The sequence below is a fragment of the Arvicanthis niloticus genome, chromosome 19 (assembly GCF_011762505.2).
Source record: "Arvicanthis niloticus isolate mArvNil1 chromosome 19, mArvNil1.pat.X, whole genome shotgun sequence".
Classification (NCBI taxonomy): Eukaryota; Metazoa; Chordata; class Mammalia; order Rodentia; family Muridae; genus Arvicanthis; species Arvicanthis niloticus.
Window position 1 is genome coordinate 8,602,610 of NC_047676.1, and position 19,669 is coordinate 8,622,278.

The 19,669-nt window shown below is 41.8% G+C and overlaps 1 protein-coding gene across 2 annotated transcripts in view; it reads left to right on the top strand.

Moving 5' to 3' along the window:
* The window catches only part of Marchf6 (membrane associated ring-CH-type finger 6), a 67,475-nt gene extending 49,812 nt beyond the window's left edge, over window positions 1–17,663 (top strand). The window contains exons 21-26 of one of the 2 annotated variants that reach the window (XM_076916391.1): window positions 2,606–2,802; window positions 4,548–4,682; window positions 5,899–5,988; window positions 8,379–8,511; window positions 11,332–11,467; window positions 14,267–17,663. In XM_076916391.1, coding sequence (XP_076772506.1) covers window positions 2,606–2,802; window positions 4,548–4,682; window positions 5,899–5,988; window positions 8,379–8,511; window positions 11,332–11,467; window positions 14,267–14,357 — 782 coding nt within the window. In that variant the 3' untranslated portion in view covers window positions 14,358–17,663. The remainder of the gene's footprint in view (window positions 1–2,605; window positions 2,803–4,547; window positions 4,683–5,898; window positions 5,989–8,378; window positions 8,512–11,331; window positions 11,468–14,266) is intronic. The other variant, XM_034523333.2, reaches the window with a different exon arrangement.
* The last annotated feature ends 2,006 nt before the right edge of the window (window positions 17,664–19,669 follow it).

Below are 19,669 nucleotides of genomic sequence, written 5' to 3' on the forward strand. Positions count from 1 at the left end.
GTCAGCACAGCACAAAGAACTGTATTAAAGGGTGGTGACGCTAGGAAGGTTGAGGACCACTGCACTAGACGATTGTCACCCTATCAGGGTCTACAGTCCTTAAAGAAAAGATTCTTTCCTGGGAGCTGCCATAGTCTCCCAGTTAGGGTCCAGCGGGCTCATGAACTCCTTCCTATCCACTCTTCCCCTGCGGGGAGTTGATGGCCTTGATTCTAGGTGCCACGGTCCACGTTTGCTGTGGTTGCCGCTTTCTAACCCCTTTCCCTCAGGGAGTCTTGAGCATGGGGAGTGGGGACTGTGTGGGATTCTGATGTCCTCTTGCTGAGCACTTTATGTGAAGACCTCTGACCTTGTAAGACTGCTTTGAGCTCCTGTCCTTTTCAAACCACAGCTGGCTAGCTACTTAGCCATGTGTGAACATACGATTTCTATGTTCCATTTCCATGTTTTTATCAGAATTTTAAAAATCAATAAATCTGGGCAGTGGTGGCACATGCTTTATTCTCAGTACATCAGAGGCAGAGGCAGGAGGATCTTTGAGTTTGAAGAGCCAGTCTGGTCTAGAGTGAATTCTGGGACAGGAAGGAATACACAAAGAAACCCTGTCTCAAATAAATAATTAATTTAATTAAAATTTAAAAACCCACCACCAACAAAAAAAAAAAAAACCCTAGTTTTTATGCTTTTAATTTGGTAATGTGAATAATTCAACATCATTGAGCACTGTTAAACATTTCCCTTAAATCTGTTCTAGCACGGTCAAAGAGTAATTTAAGTTCATAACAGGAGAGCTTTGTGGGGCCAACGTTTGAGGGTAATGAGGCCTGCTTCCTCCTCTAGGTTACCTCTTAGCTACAACAAACAGAGCTTGTGAACCCATCTTCCCTCTCAGAAGGAGAGGGATGGGGAAGGAAGAGAGAGAAAGGATGGGAGAAGTAAAGCAACGGGGCGAGAGGGAATAGAGATAGGCTATTAAATGTAAAACTGAGCTAAAATCTCAGAGGCAGAGGGAAAGTAGACATTTATAGAGAGCACTAAACACTTTTCACTGGTATTAGTGGCCATGTTGATGTCACAGAATTACTATGCACATTTACTTACTTCATGGAACAAGTTTATCTGTCCTCTTATGGATTGAACTTCAGGGCTCACAAATGGTTGTCTGCACACCCAGTCCAGTTTTTGTTTGTCTTTAAAAGAGCTATTTTCATATACAGACTGTTTTGTGAGTGATAAGAAGTCTGTTTATCATATGGCTTGTAATGCTTGACTGTGGAGCTGGCCTCGTTTGACTAGGAGGGAGTATACAGTTCATCAGGCAAAACCATGAGCTTAATCATATAGACATGCATTCAAATACATCTCTGTACTGTGTAACTGATGGGTCAAGCAAGGCCTGAGGCTGAGCTTTTCTCTTCTTCCTCTTCCTCCTCCTCTTCCTTTTCTTCCACCTTCCCTCTTTTCCTTTTTTCTTCCTTCCTTCCTCCTCCCTTCTTTCTTTCTCCTCCTTCCTTATTTTCTTTTTTCCTCCTCCCCTTCCTCCTCCAACATTTTCCCCACCCCGAGTCAGGATTTCTCTGTGTAGCTCCAGCTGTCCTGGAGATCGCTCTGTAGGCCAAGCAGGCCTGGAACTCAGATTCCCCTGTTCCTGCATTGCAAGTGCTAGGACTGATTGCATGCACGGCCATGCCCATCGCTGTAGTCTTTCAAATGGAGGTTGTATTTATGTTGGATGAGAGATTAACCCTTGCAGAATGACTGAGCTGATAGATGGGAAATGCTTAGCACTGACCCTCTATCTAGGTTTTCAGACACAACATTAGGAGAACAGTCTAGACAAACAGAACACTACAGACTTATTCACCTCTCAAGCCTTGTTGAGAATCAGTTATGTAAAGAAAGTTAAAAAAAAAATCTGCTTGAGCATTTAACTGTGTGGTTGCACCAGAGTTGCACTGTGACTCACACTCAAGAGTCCAGCACTCAGGACACCAAGGCAGGAAGGAGGATTGCTTTTGAGCTTGAGAGCACTCTAGACTACAGTGTGAAACCCTGTCTCAACAAAAGACAAAGCTCAACACTCACCATCTTTAAGGAGATCTCAAGTCTGTATCTTACTGTTCCATGTTGGCGTTGATCTTTTAAAAGAAAGTTTATACAGTATTCTTTGATGATATGTTTTGAAATATTATTGTGTTCACTTCTTTATTTTAAAAAGCTTAGTTTTCTGTGCTAATGAACGGGTCATTTGGGAGAAAATCAAAATTGTTTGTCATGTTTCTAGATAAAGTATTGATAGCACAAATAGTAGGAAACTTGTATCTTTATCCTATTAGCATAATCATTTCAGTTGGTAACGACTAGTGATAGAAGCGCTGATACTCATAACACCCCAGGCCGGAATAAATTAGTAAATGGCCTGGCAGATCAGAGTGCATATTCTGGGACAGTCAGGTCATTAACTGTCGGTGTTTTGGGTGTTTCTTAATCGACTAATTCGATTTCCTAAGTGTTGTTGGTTGTTTTTGTTTATTCTGATGTGAAAATATTTATAGAATGTCAAGATTACAGTTCTCTTTACCTAGCCACATGTCTCATTTGTCAGCCTTTCTATTTTCAGTATTTGCTGGCCGTTGGTTAATGTCATTTTGGACGGGAACTGCCAAAATCCATGAGTTGTACACAGCTGCTTGTGGTCTCTATGTGTGTTGGCTAACCATAAGGGCTGTGACAGTGCTGGTGGCCTGGATGCCCCAGGGACGAAGAGTGATCTTCCAGAAGGTTAAAGAGTGGTCCCTCATGGTAGGTTTCTGTAACAAGAGATTGATCTTATTTGATGTAGTAAATACTTCAACAGCTATTTCCCATTTGTTTTGCTAGTTTTCAGGAGACTTACCTTTTATCAGAAAGCACATTTAAGATGGTAACTTTCCATTCCATTTGAACCATAGTTCTAGAAGTACCCAGACATACTTAAGAGTCAACAGACGAGGGAGCTGCTAAGTAATCTCATGAAAAAACTAAGAATTACAGAAAATGCAAAAGTTACAGAAAAATTACAGGAATGCACAAGTTAGGGAAGTCATTCTCAAAATCCTGGTTTCACACAGGAAGTCCTTTTCTGAGTGTGGAATGAATTCCTGTGCACACCATTGGCTGGGCTAGTAAGTATGGTAGCACTACTCTCCTGGTCACTTGGGTAATCAGCTCTGCATTTGGAATCTAACTTTATATTTGCTTCCTGTTGGAGTTTATACATTTATATTTATGCTGAAACCATTTTTTAATTCTTTAAACTTACTATTGCACATACTATTTGGTACCATGTGTTAACTTGGTAATACCCGTGGATATGTAGTTTGTTCTAATCAGACTAGCAAATTCTACTTTTCTGTCATTGTACAATTATGTGTTGATAACATGTCTGTACTGAGAAATTTATTGTAGATTATGGGTGGAGGGGGTTAAATTGCTACTTAGTCCATAGGGTAATGAACACTTAGTAATATTTAAAATATAGAGAACAACTAAGGTTAGTTTTACTTGGTAATCTATTCTATCTTCACAGACCCCATGTAAAGAGCTAGTGTGTGTTCCACCAATACCATGTTTGGTCATATGTAAGAGTGTCCACTGAAGCTACCTTAAAAAGATGTCACCAGACTGATTTCATAGTCGGCATTTTGTAGCTTCTTTTACTTTGTATCAGTTTATTCTTACTTTGCTATTTAGTCCAAATTTTAAAGCTACATTGTGAATACATTAACTATTGTTAATAGTTAATTATTAACTAATGTATTGAACAGATAGGCAGCATTTCTTGATTTTTTTTTTTTAAAAAAAAAAGACCCTTCTTGATTGACTTTAACTGGAGTTAGGATGGACTACCAGTTTTCCTGAAGGCTCACAAATTAGCTTATGAGTTAGGTTGCTTTGGGACCAATGTTTTGGCAAATCAGTGTTTTTGCAGGAAGATAAAAGTCAAGTACTAAGAAGGATATTTGTTAACTGTATATAACAGCAAATGAAACTGGGGCGTCGGGGGGTAGGGGTCCTTTCATAGCAACAGTTTGTCAGGCTGCGTGTCAGCTTGAGCTCTGAGCTTGTGCATTCAGGTGAGACCACTTAGTGGGGTTGGATGACTCAGCCTGTGAAGCTCTAGCCGCAAGCTGGAGATCAAGATTCAGTCCCCAAAAGCCACATAACTCGCTAGGTGTGGAACGTGTTCTTAGAATCTCAGTGATGAAGAGGCAGAAACAGGAGGCTCCTGGGGTTCACTGGCTGAACAGTCTACTCTAATAGATGAGTTCTGTGCCAGTTGGACATTGTCAAAAGAGGGGATGGCATCCGAGATTGTCCTCTGGCCCCCATGTGCATGCACACCCTCACATGTGTATATGTTCATTTAAACAAAGAAAGTCCACTGAAATATAGAACATAAAAATGTGTTGGGAATCAGGTCAAAGAAGAAAACAGGCCTGAAAGTGGAATACAGTTTGTCAAGAAGAAAGATTCTCTGTAATGACTCTGTGCCTTTTTCCTACTAGATAATGAAGACTTTGATAGTTGCTGTGCTGCTGGCTGGGGTTGTTCCACTGCTCCTGGGGCTCCTGTTTGAGCTGGTTATTGTTGCTCCTCTGAGGGTTCCTCTTGATCAGACTCCCCTTTTCTACCCTTGGCAGGTAAATAAATGTGTATGTTATCCTCATGATTATTGCTAATTACATGGGATCAGAAGTAAATCTTTTGAGTATTTTTGTTTTATGCAGTTGTTTTAGGAAGGTTTTTTTTTTATTCTAGGAATCCTTGTAAAGTTGTTGAAATGATTTCTTTTACTCTTGCTTTTAAGCTATAAAAGCCATATAAGTTCCTTTCTTGGAATACTTTATGCTTGAAAGGTTGCCCTTCTGAGCTTGCATCCAGAGCTCACATGGGTCAACTGACCCATACAGTGTCGCAACGGTGCATGTGCCGTGGGAATCACGTGCTCCCCAGCTCCCTAAAGAAGTAATGCCATTGAAAACTTTAAAGAAGTATTTGTACCATGGTAAGGATTGAGGGTTCTAAACAGGGACTAGTGCTTGTATGGTTTGATGTACATTGTCTAAAATGTCTCCATGAGATGGAGGGGGTGGGGTGGTCACTGGCTAGCTGAAGGAGAGGGGTTGGAGGCAGGGTACCACTACCATGGTTTCAGTGGTAGTAGGAATAGAAAACAGTCTGGATCTGGTAACAACTCAGGAAAACCACAAATGCCTGAGTTTGAACACAAGCCTTTGGAATAATTTCTTTAGGCCAAAAATGTCTTATTGCAACATAAGTTATCTCAGGCCACAGTAATAACACAGGATAAGCAACAACCATAGCTGATTAAATGATAGCATTCATTTTATTTCCTTACTGGGGTCTCCATTAATGTCCAGACTTGTCTATAATTTTTTGAGGAAATAATGGAGATTTCTCAGATACAAGACTATTTTGTTCAACATGAGCTTTTACATATTAATCTCCTCTTCATTTTTTATTAGTCCTTTGAGAGTTTGTACAATGTATTTTGATCATATTCGTTTCTTCACCCCACTCTTCTAAGAGTCATTTCTTCTTCCCTAACTAGCCCTAACCTTGTGGCCATTGGGTGTGGTGATCTTTTAATCCATCAAATATGAGCTGCCCGTGTACTTTTGGATGAGCAGGCTTCCCTTGAACTTGGAGATCTACCCATCAGTGGTAGAGCTCTTAAAGAGAACTGTCTCCCAGAAGCTAGCAGCTAGCAATAGCTTAGCTAGGTGTTACCAGTTCTGGGCAGCTTCTGTGCCAAAACTAAACAGCTTTTTGATAGGCTTACCTTTGAGATCAGTGAAGATGTGTTAAGTATTCTTGGTTTTTCTCTAACTGTAGGACTGGGCGCTGGGAGTGCTGCATGCCAAAATTATCGCAGCTATAACTCTGATGGGTCCTCAGTGGTGGTTGAAAACTGTCATTGAACAGGTAAGAAGCCAATTTCATGGAAAGACTTTGAAAGGAGTCATGGTTGCTTTTAGCTAATGAAATTTTTGTTTTTATGTTTCTGCTTTTTGAGCTCTATTTTCATTAGTGTGCACATACAGCTGTTTTTCTTTTTTAAATGTGTGTGTGTGTGTGTGTGTGTGTGTGTGTGTGTATCTAAGTACACCTATGTAAGGACAACTGGGAGTGGGTTTTCTCTTTCCACTGTGAGTTTTGGGGATTGAATAGGTTGTCATGCTTTTATATAGCAAATGCTTTTACCCATTTGATCGACTTTTGCTGGCCTCTTTTTCCTATTTTTTGGAAGGGTAGGGGATGGAAAGGGGTTTTGAAGCTGGGTTTCTCTGTGTAGTCCTGGCTGTCCGGGAACTCACTCTGTAGAGCAGGCTTCCCTTGAACTTGGAGATCTGTCTGCCTCTTCCTCCAGAGTACTGGGATTAAAGGCATGAGTCACAATGCCTAGTCTGTTTCTCCTTAAAGAGGAGGCAGTTTTGTTTTCTTATATTGTGGCTGTTAAAATAGTTTATATCTTGAGAATGAGTAATTATTAAAGAAGTAGCTCTGAATTCTAGCTGATACAATGTTTATGTTTTTAAGAAACATTAACAAAGTTTTAAGTTACTTATAAGCCAAAAGAAATGGGGATTTAAAACTGCAGGCAGCCTGTTGGGAAAAGAGGAACAAATGTTAGATAAAGTCTAGTTACTAGCCATGTTGCTGTTGCGTTCCTTCAGTTGCAGCACTTGAGTTGTGGAGGCAGGGGATTCATGTATTCAAAGTCATCCTCAGCTATAGAGCTAGTTCAGGGACAACTGGGCTGTATGAGACCCTGTTTTAGAAGGCCGGGGACAGTACATAATGAGATTTATCAATGTTGTTTCTCTGGTCCTTTCTAGGTAGGCCTGCAAAGGTCCAAGTTGTCTATAGCTGACCTTTGCTCTTAGTAAGGGTTAGGAGGGAACCACCTTTTGTAAGTTCTTTCTCTGTAAAGAGGGGCAGGAGGATTGAGTGCTTTCCTGCATTGCTGCTTTCAGTGGCCTCCACCTAAAACCACTTAGGCCAAGGCTGTCAAGATGCTGCAGTGCTTATTCTGGTTTCCTGGTTTTTGTCAGTCACCACTCACTGGAAGGTTAGCCAGTAAGTTAAAATATCTATAACTTTGACAAAAGTGGAGGCAAAGCTGATCCTCGCCATGTTTTCACTGCAGATATTCTGATGAAACTTAGTATTCACATTTCTACGTCTGTACTAGATAAAAGGAAGTTACTGTTCATAGAACAGATGGGGCAAGGCTGCTTAGGAAGACTCAGCATCTAAGACCGTTTGCTCCGACAGGAAACTTTCAAGGAACTTGGTTATCATAGTGCTAACCTTGAAAAAAAGTAGATTGTGCTTTTGGACACTAATCGATAGCTCATTTCAGAACAAAAAAGATCCATATAGCCCTATTAGATATTTTAGTATGTTCTTCTTTAAACTTCAGCTATCTAGAAAATGTACTCAAGGATAGCTCAGCCTTTTCCTTATCCTTAGGAAATTGCTGGAAAGGTAAGGTCTTGGAGGTCCATGGCAGTTAAAATCCACCCAAGACAGTAGTTCTTTCTCTCTGCCCAGTGTACACAAGAAAACCATTAAGAGTAGTCTTGGACCTTCCAGCCGTTGATTCTTAGACCAGGAGTGGGGCCAGGAGATAGTACATCAGAAGGCCACTGTGTTTGTGGCAGCATGTTTCTTCAGGATAGAAATAGGCGACTGTTGGAAAGTCTCTTTAATTGAAACTGACCTTTCAAAGAAGTCTGGAAATAGAGTTTATTAGTAGCTGGGAACTCAGAAACGTAGTTGGTGTTTGTGGGATCCCCTTGTCTGCTGCATTATTTTAGACTGAGGAGGGGAAAGGGTAAGGCAAGATGAGAGTGAGAAATTGCGGTAATTAGTGCCATTGAGAAACCCTGACGTTTGGGTTGCTGCCAGAGATGGGAGATGTCTGCAGAGGTGTACGTCTGTCAGTCCTTCAGACCTTGGAGAAGTGGGTGGAATTGGACTACACCCTAGCTTCCCAGGGTGAGTGAAGCTGAGAGCAGAGCATGAGGGCAGTTCTGTGTTTTCCCTGTTACAGCAGTGCTGTCTGTTTCCAAGCTTTCCTACTTCAATCCACTATTTTCCTGCAATACTGTGTAGTAGCTTACTTCTAAGGTAACTGGGGTTTCCTGAGTGCCACAGCACTCATATGAAGGTCGAACGGCAAGTTGGGGGGAATCCTCTCCTGCTGCCATGTGGCTCCCAGGAATGTAGCTCAGGTTGGTCTTGGTAGCACCTTGATCTGCTAATCATTCAGTGGCCCACACCCTAACCGTTACTTCTCAATGTTTCAGGTTTACGCAAATGGCATTCGTAACATCGACCTGCACTATATCATTCGTAAGCTGGCAGCTCCAGTGATCTCTGTGCTCTTACTTTCCCTGTGTATACCGTATGTCATAGCGTCTGGCGTGGTTCCTTTATTAGGTGGGTAATGCTGGTTGTGAACCTTTCAAAGAGTACTTTCATTAGAACATTAAAACATACATGCAAAGTTCAAAAAAGAGTTAAAGTTTGCTGCAATTTTGGCTGATTGGAATATCCTACTTTTTTATAGTATGTTTATTGAGTTATATTACAGTTTTCCCATTGGTAGTACATAGACTTAAGAATTATAATTTGATTTCCACACTTACATTTTTTCATACATGTTCATGTGTGTATTAAAAATTTCTTAGTGAGGGTATACGATGCATGCCTAGTAATCCCAGTATCTGGGAGGTTGAAGCGTTACGATTGTAAGTTTGAGACCAGTTTGTGCTATACTTGAAGATCCTGTCTCAGTGAAAAAGGGAAAAATAGATTTTATTGTACCTCTTGGGAAACACTTTTTTGTTGTTTCTTGCATTTATTTATTTAGTTATTTATTGGTTCTTTTTTTGTGTTTTTTTTTTTTGGGTGTTTGTTTGTTTGTTTGTTTGTTTTGGTTTTTCGAGACAGGGTTTCTCTGTATAGCCTTGGCTGTCCTGGAACTCACTCTGTAGACCAGGCTGGCCTCGACCTCAGAAATCTGCCTGCCTCTGCCTCCCAAGTGCTGGGAGTAAAGGTGTTTGCTACTGCCCTGGAAACAAAAGGAGCAATGGTAGTAAATGAATAAAATTAATAGTAAAGTGCTTGTTGGCACTGTTTTGGTGCTTTACACAGTTTATTATTCCTCTATGTGTATGTGGGAGTAAGTGTGTAAGTGTGTAAGAACAGTTTCAGATATTATTACTTGGGAAACAATAAGGAACTGTTCACCTTATTTTCAAACAGGGTATTTCATTGGCCCAGAGCTCATTCTTAGGCAAAGCTGGCTAGCTGTTGAACCCTAAGGATTTATTTTTCTGCCTGTGCAGCAATGTTATTATAAGCGTCACCATCACATCAAGATTTTCCGTGTAGATTCAGGGCTTAGACCCAGGCCCTCCACTGTCTAACCCATCTCCCCAGCTCCGGTATGTGGTTCTTAGAGGACTTTTGGAAGGTTTTATCAATTTCAATTTAGAGATGAGGACATTGAAGTTCATAGAGATTGAGCATCTTCCACAAATTGTAGATTTTAAGGAGGGAAAGATTTGAGCTATGCTGGGCTCCAGAGTGCACGAGCCTTTCACCACAGTGAGGAGTGACGTTTGGATTAAACCAGTTGTGGGGCTTAGTCTCTTACTTCCTTTGAAATACTTCCTCTGCCTTTAAAGCCTCCCCTATTCAAAAGAAGAGTTAAAACTCATAAGCTAAAGTTTGAAAAGGAAGTACTTGAGTGATATAAAAATGAATACATGTTATTTTTGGTATTCTGTGTTTGGAAGTGTGGGAAGGCAGGGTCTTAAGCTGCCTTTGAACTCGCTGTGTAGATGACAGTGACCTTGAATTTCTCATCCTCCTGCCTATGTCTCCCTAATGCTGGCTGTCTTAGGGTTTTATTGCTGTTGAAGAGGCACCATGACCACTATAACTCTTATGGAAACATAGTTGGAGCTGGCTTAATTTCAGAGGTTTAGTTCATTATTACCATGGTGGAAAGCATGGCAGCATCCAGGCAGCCATGGTGCTAGAGAAGGAGCTGAGAGTTCTACATCCTGATCCGAAGGCAACAGGAGACTATGTGTCACACTGGGTGTACCTTGAGCATATAATGACCCCAAAATCTGCCTCTACAGTGTCACACTTCTTCCAACAAGTGTCAGGTTCTTCCAACTTCTTCCACACCTCCTAATAGTGCCACTTCCTATGGCCAAGCATTGACACACGAGTGGGGGGGGGGAGCATTCCTATGACGCACACACTGGGGTTATAGGCGTGCTCCATTGTGCCTGTTTACGCTGTGGTGCAGGGTAGGAACCCAGGCCTCTGCATCCTAGCCACACACTCTACCATTTGCCATCCCTAGTCAGCTCTTTGATTCTGCAGGCACAGCCTTTGTTATAGAGGTTCAGGCCTCACACAGGCTAGGCAAGCACCTGTTCCCTGCTCTATATAAGCAAAGGGGGGTTTCGTTCTTTAAACAGTGACATAGCTGAAATACATAAATGAACCACCAACTGCTTGTGGAGTCCAGGATATCTGTACTTGATGAAACTCTGGAGCACCTACCTACCTGCATTCCCATGGTTCACAGAAAAGAGAAGCAGATGGTAGTACTTAAGTCTAGCAGAATGTTTGTGGAAACTTCTCAGCTGCACCCAGAGTCCTCTTCCTAGAAAAAGGCCAGACACCCCTCCCCGCCTTTTTCTTGAAAAAGAACAAATACAAGAGCACAAATCAACTTTTATTTATTTACTTTTAATTAGTTTAAATATGGGAAGGGTATAGCATCACATGGATCCTGTATCCAATGGCCGTAGCAGGAAGGTTGCTTTGGAGTTTGGCATAATCCATGCTAGGTTTCTGTGGACCCAAGTTTCTTTTCCCCAGATCACTCTGGTTTTGTTTTGATTGCCTTTAGGAGTCACTGTATTGTTTTTTGCTTTATACACAAATACACATAAGCACGTCTCTTGCCTAAGTAGAACTCAGTTTCATCTCGGGCATAAATACCTTCGGTTTTAAGAAGAGCTATGGGCTCTCTTTGGCTCTGGCTTGTAGCCAGCAAAAATGGCCTTACACCAGAGCTTTCCAGACAAACTTGCTTTTTTTAGAAGTCCTGTTCCCAGCAGGCCTCACAAGCACCAACATAGCAGAAAGACCAGACCTCTTCCTTAATGCACAGGCTCATTGGTCCATTTTCTATTGCTTTAATAAAATTGTCTTTGTTTGGTTTTACAGGTGTTACTGCAGAAATGCAGAACTTAGTTCACCGGCGGATTTACCCATTTTTATTGATGGTCGTTGTGCTGATGGGAATCCTGTCCTTCCAGGTCCGCCAGTTTAAGCGCCTTTATGAACACATTAAAAATGACAAGTAAGTCTATAATTCTGTTCATCTAGCCACTCTTAATGTTTTGTCATTTTGTGGGTTTTGTGCTTGTCTTAGGGTTTCATTGCTGTGAAGAGACACCATGACCATAGCAACTCTTACAAAGGACAACATTTCACTGGGGCTGACTTACAGTTAAGATAAGGGTTAGTCCATTATCATCGTGGTGGGAACAAACCATGGCAGCATTCAGGCAGACAAGGTGCTGAAATAGGAGCTGAGAGTTCTACTTCTTGATGGGAAGGCAGTAGGAGACTTATGTTCCACACTTGGAGGTGCTTGTGCACATGTGAGACCTCAAAGCTCTTCCCTACAGTGACACACCTCCTCCAACAAGGCCACACCTCCTGTATATATTATTATATCATATATAAATAAATTTGTATTTATTCAAATAGCCTCCATGCTCAGTATTATAAATTATATGAGAAAAATGCTTGTCTATTGGACATACTTTGATATGGCATCAACAGGCTTTGCGAACAGACTGAGTGCATGGAGTATTTATGGATGGAGATAGAGGTATCCTGGTAAAGGATAAAATGGTGGAATTTCCGTAGCTTCAGAGAAGTCTGAGTCCTCTACTCTGATGTGTTTTATAAAGAAAGCCAGTTTGTAACTGCCTGTACCTGTTTGCCTGGGATCCATCACGTCAGTATCCACAGCACCACCCTTCGTGTGTGCATGCCCTGTTTGAGAGCAATTCCAGAGTCTCCTTACTTAGTCTGAGGATTCCTAAGAGGAATGTTTTCAAGAAGGAAATTTAAATTGTTCAGGATTTCTCTGAAAAATGTACCGACAGTAAAAATACAGGCACCATCAGGTGGAGAATAAAGGATAGTTCCCCTGAAGGGAAAAAGGATTTTCAGTGTGTCAGTTTTTTAATTGCTGCTTTGGTAGAGGACAACTGCAGGGTTTTTCCTGCCTCCATCCTTCTTCATGCTGGACCACGTGTCCTTAGGCTTCCCCGTTTCTGTCTTCTCCAGGGTCCTGTGTTCGCCCGACTCTCACGTTTTCATCAGCAGACAGACTGCTGCTGCATCACAGCATTTTCCAGCATCGCTTTTGTTTCTGTCCTGTCCCCTCTGTACAGCATCCTTCCACCACCACCACCTTCCTGCCTTCATGTCACAGAGAGGCCCCTGGTTCCCACTCTTTACTTCCCATGTCAGTGTACTTGTTAGCAGGTGTTATCTGTCTCTGTGTGTGTACCATTTGGCATAGCTTGCTCTGTAGGAGGTATAGAGAAGGGGGCATGGACTAGGGTGCAGGAGGTAGGTAGGGAGGTAGGGAGGTAGGTAGGGAGGTAGGTAGGTAGGTAGGGAGGTAGGTAGGGAGGGAGGTAGGTAGGTAGGTAGGGAGGTAGGTAGGTAGGTTGAAAGAGTGGAACATGAGTTCAGCATCTTGTTTCTGTTACTGAGTCAGTTTGGGTCTTAGGCAGGTTACCATCACTTAGTCTGTGTACTTGTATTTCTTTGCTTTTTCAGTGACATGGCCCTGCCCAACTTCTTGACAAATCCTGGTATATATGATAATGTGTGTTGGTGAAATTTGTATTGGGTAGGGCTCTGTATATTTTATTAAATAGCACTATCATATAAGACATTTACAAAATCCTCAGTTTCAAAAAACAGTGCTTTGTTGGGGAGCAGTGGGGTGAGGAATGGTTAAGTTCAAGAAAAGAATGGTCATGTGAAAAGGAATTAGATACTAAGATCATGGTGGATAAAGAAGCAGGAAGACTGGGAGCCTCATAAAAAGTACCATTGACAGAATCTGAGAGATGTCTTAAGGATTGTATGCTGTGACAGAAAAGTGATAGATGAAAGTCAGGGTTAGAAGGCAATCGTGAGAAGCCAGTGACAGCTGCATTGAGCCTCTTAACACATGCCAAAGCCTTTGTCACAGGGCTTTGTATGCATTCCTGTTCTCAAAATAATCATGTGGTGTGACACTACCATTCTTTTGCCACTGAAAAGTAAACTGAGGGCCCAGCCCCTGTTCCTGACAGCTCATCACATGCAGACTCCACATTTTATGAGTATGTCTTTAGTGGTTCATCCCAGGTCTGTGCTGGAGGCTGCAGTGGGTGCTTTCACGAATGTGCTCGGCTCTGACAGCTTGCTCCCTTCGCCGTTGTTGGGGGACATGTCAGCCTCCTCATGGAGGCTCTCCAGCTCACTGCTCCATACTTTGCTGCTGCAGCCCAGCCTGTTTGCCATGGCCTTTCCCTTCTTGACAGCGTGCATGTTAGCAGCACTCTTGTGTTGATTGACATGGATTTAGTCTCACCAGCTACCTTTGACCTCCCTGAAATTTGCCCCTCATTGCTCCTTTGCTCTAGACAAGAGGTTTTCAGGTCTTGCTTTTTCCCTGTCTCAGCTATTCGCCTGCACTGTTTGTAGTCTGCTTCCTAAAGTCTCAGCACTAAGGTGATCCTAAAGCGTAAACCCTAGCAAAATGAACAAAGGAAATGCCCTGCACCCGTCTGGTCAGCAAGGGGTCTACAGTGCCGAGGACTTGTAACCTCCGCACTGTAGTAAAGGCCCCACCACTGCACATCACATGCAGTTTCCACAGCTCTGGACCTTCCCTTCCCACAATCCACACTTTACACAGGCCTTCCTCTAGCTTGCTCATTGTGTTCATTCTAGACGCCCCTCTAGCCTGCCTCTTGAAAGGTTGCCGGTAAGTTGATGTGAATACAGTTATCAAGGTGTCACTGGAAGAATGGTGTATGTGTGAGTCGCACAGAAAAGTGACCACCCTGTTTCTGTACTCTAGGTACCTTGTGGGGCAGCGCCTGGTGAACTATGAACGCAAATCCGGCAAGCAAGGCCCGTCTACACCACCTCCGGTGTCGTCCCAAGAATAAAGTGCTTGTCTCAGCTCCTTGAGCTTCTCCTTGCCTTTTCGTGTCCTTTGTTGTGGACTTCTCACTTGGAGATTCTCCTGTGATCTCAGCGTTGTTTAAGTTTTAAATGTACTTGACTTGTGTCCTCAGCATTCAGAGAGCAGCGTATCCGGCACTTCTGCTCCTCCTTGCATCTGCCGACATCACTGCTGTCTGACATCTGTACATGTGTAAATAGGAGTTCCTTGATGCCCTAAAACCTTGGATTAAACAGAATGTGCATTGTACATCTTTAACAAATGTATATTAATTTATTAAATCTAGTTGTCACTTTATTTTGGACCTGCTGTGATCTCGACAGGAAATGTGCCACAGAGCGGTAGTGTATAGGCGAGACTTTGAGAGACATCTTTCAGAGCACAGTCATGGTGTTGCAGTTCTCACCAGGTAACTGCATCCTGTCCTTGGCTGGTCAGTCCTTACCAGGAGCCGAATGAGCAGTGGAGCCTGTGGTAAGGGAATGGACAGAGTGCCTCATAGACAGTCGTGTTTGGAATGACTACATGTAACACCAAAGCTGTTGTACATCTTCTACTGCCTGATTGTTTTCATGTGTCTGTGTTTGTAATATTGTACAGTATGTTGTGCTAGATGAGGAAATTATTTTTAATTTTGATAATTTAATATTCCTAGTGATCAGCATTGGGAGTTGGGATTTTTGTGCTTGTTAGGGGCATGTCTATACTTAGAAAGATAAACACAAATGAAGATTTTTATTAGCCTCCATCCCCATCCATATAGCTCCTTCTTTTTGTCAGCAGTAGCCAAAAGTGTCATGCCAGATGAGAAATCTAAGGGGATAACATCACCAACAATACCAGTTGTGACAGGTTGAGGCCCTAGGCCTTGGTGTGAGGCTGACTACATCAGGGAAGATGAGTAGACTACCCTGCTGAGCTGGCAGCACAGTGCAGCTGAAGCTCAGTGAAGATACCCGGAGATCCCTGTTCTTAAAGCATGTTGTTTACAATACACTACAAATAAAACCAAGTTTTATTTGTTGGAAAGGAAGCAGACTGAGTTGGCCTTCACCATAGGAAAGAGTTGCCCTGAGAAATACAGACTTTTAGAGAATGTAATATTCAGAGGCTGGCTCCCCTCGCCCTGGCTTCCTGTCTAAAGTTTAAACGATAGATAAGGATGGTTGTGCATCATCCAAGTGTTTGATGGCAAAGGTGTGTTATAAGGACAGTGCTAGAAGCTTTCATAGACTGTAGAGAGTTCCATGGAGTATTAAACTCACAGTTGGAAAGGTCTGAGGGCCCGCCCCCCCACCTCCAAATACAAAGCCAAACAAAAGATTAAGAGCAATGCTTTCTGGTTTTGTTCGTTTTTTTTATTTTGTCTTTTTGTCATTCTTAAATTCACTAAGTGATAAGCAAATACTTTGTTTTAAATCAGCATTATATTTAAAAAACAAAAACAGTGCTTGCCATGGATCCAGTGTTAACACGTCATTTTGTAACATCCTTTCTCTGGTGTGTAAAGTAAGGTTCTTCCAGTGAACCTACCTTCACTCTCCTTCCATAAAGAATTAGCATTTTAAAATGCAGTGCCACCTGTCAATGGGACTATGTCTATCAAATACAATCTTTTGAGGGAAAAGATGCTGGTGTATTGGGCATACCACATTCAGGTTTCATTTTTAATTTTTAAAGAACTTATGAATCTACCACGAAACATTAAACATTCTTAATCATCTGGAGTTTTAAGAAAACCTTGTTGTTTTGCTGAAAACAAACACAGTATAGATTACCAAAGTTTGCCCCCATTTTACTGGCTGGGGACTGTGCTCTCTTACTGAGGAATTCCTCCTGGGTTTACAGTTGGGCTTTGTCCAGTGGTTTTCAGTAAGATAATATCCTCATGAGGATTTATTGTGTATAACATTTGCTAGGGTGACATACACGTTTTATTCAACAATATCATAAGCATTTAAAACTCTCAGTTCAACAGGTGTTCCTGTTTGCTGCCTGTCTTTTCAGGAAATTTAGATAAAGAGTTGTGCATCATTTTGAATTGGGCTAACACCCAGTCTTCAAAGAAGTTTACTAGGAAAGACCTTTGTGCTTTATTATTGATAATTTGAAGACAAATCACCACTTGGGATTAGTTTTACATGACCAGTTATCAAATGGTCACTTTCAAATGTATAGCTGTTCATTATTAACAAATTATGGTTTGATTTTTAAACGGCAAAGGACTAATAGTTTAGATGAAAACTGAAGAAAATGCCAATGTAAAATTTGTGTGTAGCTAGCCTTAAAGTTCCATGTTGATAGTTGTGGTCCCAGGCCCCACTCTCGTTCTCTGGGGGGTAGGGGAAAGAAATAGGACATGTATTGAACAGTAATTTTTGTTTCAACATTCAGTATGGCTGTTACTACTGTGAATTCTCAGTCTCTCCCCTCAAGGGCCAGAGTGACTGTCCTCTGATGAGTTTATCAGATGCATAGCTTCTGTGTCGCACAAATGTCCATTAAAGTATATCCCTAAATTTAGCTTAGCCGATGAATTTTTAAGACAAACACAAGATACGCATTGGACATTTTACCCTGTTGTATTTGCAGACACAGGAGCCAGTGCCATCATACAGGAACTCGGCACTTGTCACGGTGCTCCAAATTCGCTCCTTTGTCTCCTCTCCGGGATGGAGAGTACCAGGCTAGTTAGGATGCCTCATTTTACATCGTGATGTTCAAAGTTCTTGTTTAAAACAATCCTCTAGGGTCGTAATCAAGGGGAGAGATGGAAACATAGTACCACTGAAGTGTTACTAAAGACCTGGCCTGTGAAGGGTCTTTAAATCCTTTGCTTAAACTGCCCTATAGCCACGCACTTAATTTGCCCTGTCAATCAGATGTTTTGTTTCAGCTTATTGCTGTTGTGTCAAACATTTAAACAGCTGTCATGAGTAAGGGCTTCTTGAGATACTCTCCAGTAATAATAGCTTTGGCATTAATATAAAAATAAGACAGTATACATGTATGTCTCCATTCCTGTCTGTCTGTATGAGTGCCTCATTTTGTAATCATGACAGTCCTATAGAACCTTAGATGGAAACGAATGACTAAGGCCTAGGGGTGTCTGTTGTAGGAGTGAACTAGAACACTTAGTGATGTGGGATGTCAGTTTTCTATTACAGTAAATACCTGTACCCAGATTAATTTTATGTGTATATATCCAAAAATGCCCCCTTTTTTATGTGGTCATTTGTTGCCTTCTGAGTTAAGAGAACAGAATTGAATAAAGTGAATGTTAGTTGTAGCCTCGTTTTCTTTTTGGTTGTGTGTTTCTACTTTGATATAAGATTGCTTTTAATTTCTGAAAGTATGAGGCTAGTACTATGGTACATGTGTGTAGCCCAGCTAGCTGGGAAACAGGCAGGAGGATTGCTAGAGTCTAGAAATTCATGGCTAGCCTGGGTGACAGAAAGGCACCACCCCAAAAGAATATCTAGGTGTTTGTAATTGAAAGAAAAACAGTTATCTAAAGCTTCCTGGTCCTATTGTGTACTTTGACAGAGGGTAGGAAGTGTAACCGCGGAGCGCACATCTGTCCCTGCTCACGCACTTGAGAGCATTTTTACTAGAAGGCATGAAGCCTCTCTGCTTGGGCCACGGGGTGACACTGCCCACTTCCTATTTCGCCATGCCGTGAGCCATCACTTTGGGATGGAGCCTGATAAAAGACACATCAGAAACCATTTTATATCACTCACTGCCTACATGTCTAAGAAGGAAAAGGGTTGCATGAGCTTTTCTCCTTTATGAGCATGAGATCTTTTGGTTTTAGGGGCCATTTCTAGGTTTTATGTTTCTAAGTTCAAGTTTTTCAAAAGCTTTCAACATTTTTCTCATCTCCACCCAATTAAATACATTGTTGTTTAATGTAGGAGTGGTGAAAAATGCTCTTTGAACCACAGGCATCTTCAATCTGTGAAGTTCAAAGTCCCCACCAAAGGAAATCAATACTCAGAAATGGTTATCTCCTAATCTACTCATTGGAAACAGTGATTAGGACAGTTGATGTGTCGAGTGACTGAAGATGTCTGCCTCCAAGGACAAGTGGAAAACAGGTAGTAACCAAAAGATGGGAGAGAGAGAGAAGTCAGCCGCCTGAGCCAGCACACAGGACGGGAAGACCGCTGAGACCTAGCTGCTGCCTCAGTGGGACCTATCTATAGGTCTGCATACAAACACCCCTAATCCTCCATCAGTCTCCTGCTGCACACCTTTAAAACCACAGGCAAAGGCACAGGCCCCTCTGCATCAGTCTAGCAGTTTAGCCATTGGGGTTTTTTTGTTTTGTTTTTAATCTTCTTTGCTTATATAACAGTGCCTAAGTTTCTGCTCGTTCCTTTATGCTTTAGGATGACATACTTAGAGGAGGAAGGTGCTTCTTGCTCAGGAACCACACCTATTGTTCCTTGCTTAGAAGGCCGTTTCCTTGCCACGGCGCATGGATGCTGAAAAAATGTGCAGTATTTGGACTGATCACAATGAAAAGCAAACATTCATACTACAGACACGGACAAATGAGCCAACTCTAAAACCCCAAGTGGTAACTTCTGTTGGGAAAAAAAAATCAGTTCAATGTGGGCTAGGCACAGATCCTTTTAGATATAACAGCAAAATACAATTCATTTAAGAAAATAAAAGTTAAATTGTCACAATTTATACCTAAAAGACTTTTTTAAGAATAAAAAGAACAGACACCTGCACACCCACATCGTCTTAACAATCGTTTCAGCTTCACCTGTCATGTGCCTAAGTTTTGGGTGGTGGTGGTTGTGTAGGTGGGGACAGACCTGTTGCTTCTTGAAATGTTGCCCAGGCTGGTCTCCAATTCCCAGCTCAAATGAACCCCAACCTGAGTCTCAGTCCCCACATCAGCTTTCAACGTTGTGGGTTTTACCTGATTGTGTTGTTTTTCTTTGAATGGAGACCGTGATAGAGGTTTCAATAAAAGTTAACCTACCAAGCTACATAATGGACGTTATTATTTACTCCTTATACCTAATTTTCCCCACTTAGGATAAATTATATTGCTAAGTCGCCAGAAAATCCTGTAGTCCCCAGTATATGCGCATTTCTGTCAGCAGTGTCTGAGAGTCCTTGTTTTCCCATTCTATCAACTAAAATGTTTTGTTTTATTTTTATTTATTTATTTTTGTTATTACTGTTGTTGCCAACGCTGCTTTGGTTTGGAAATGTATATTCATTGGGTGTGTGGACCAAATGGAGTCACAGATGGGGACGTCAAGCCTAGAC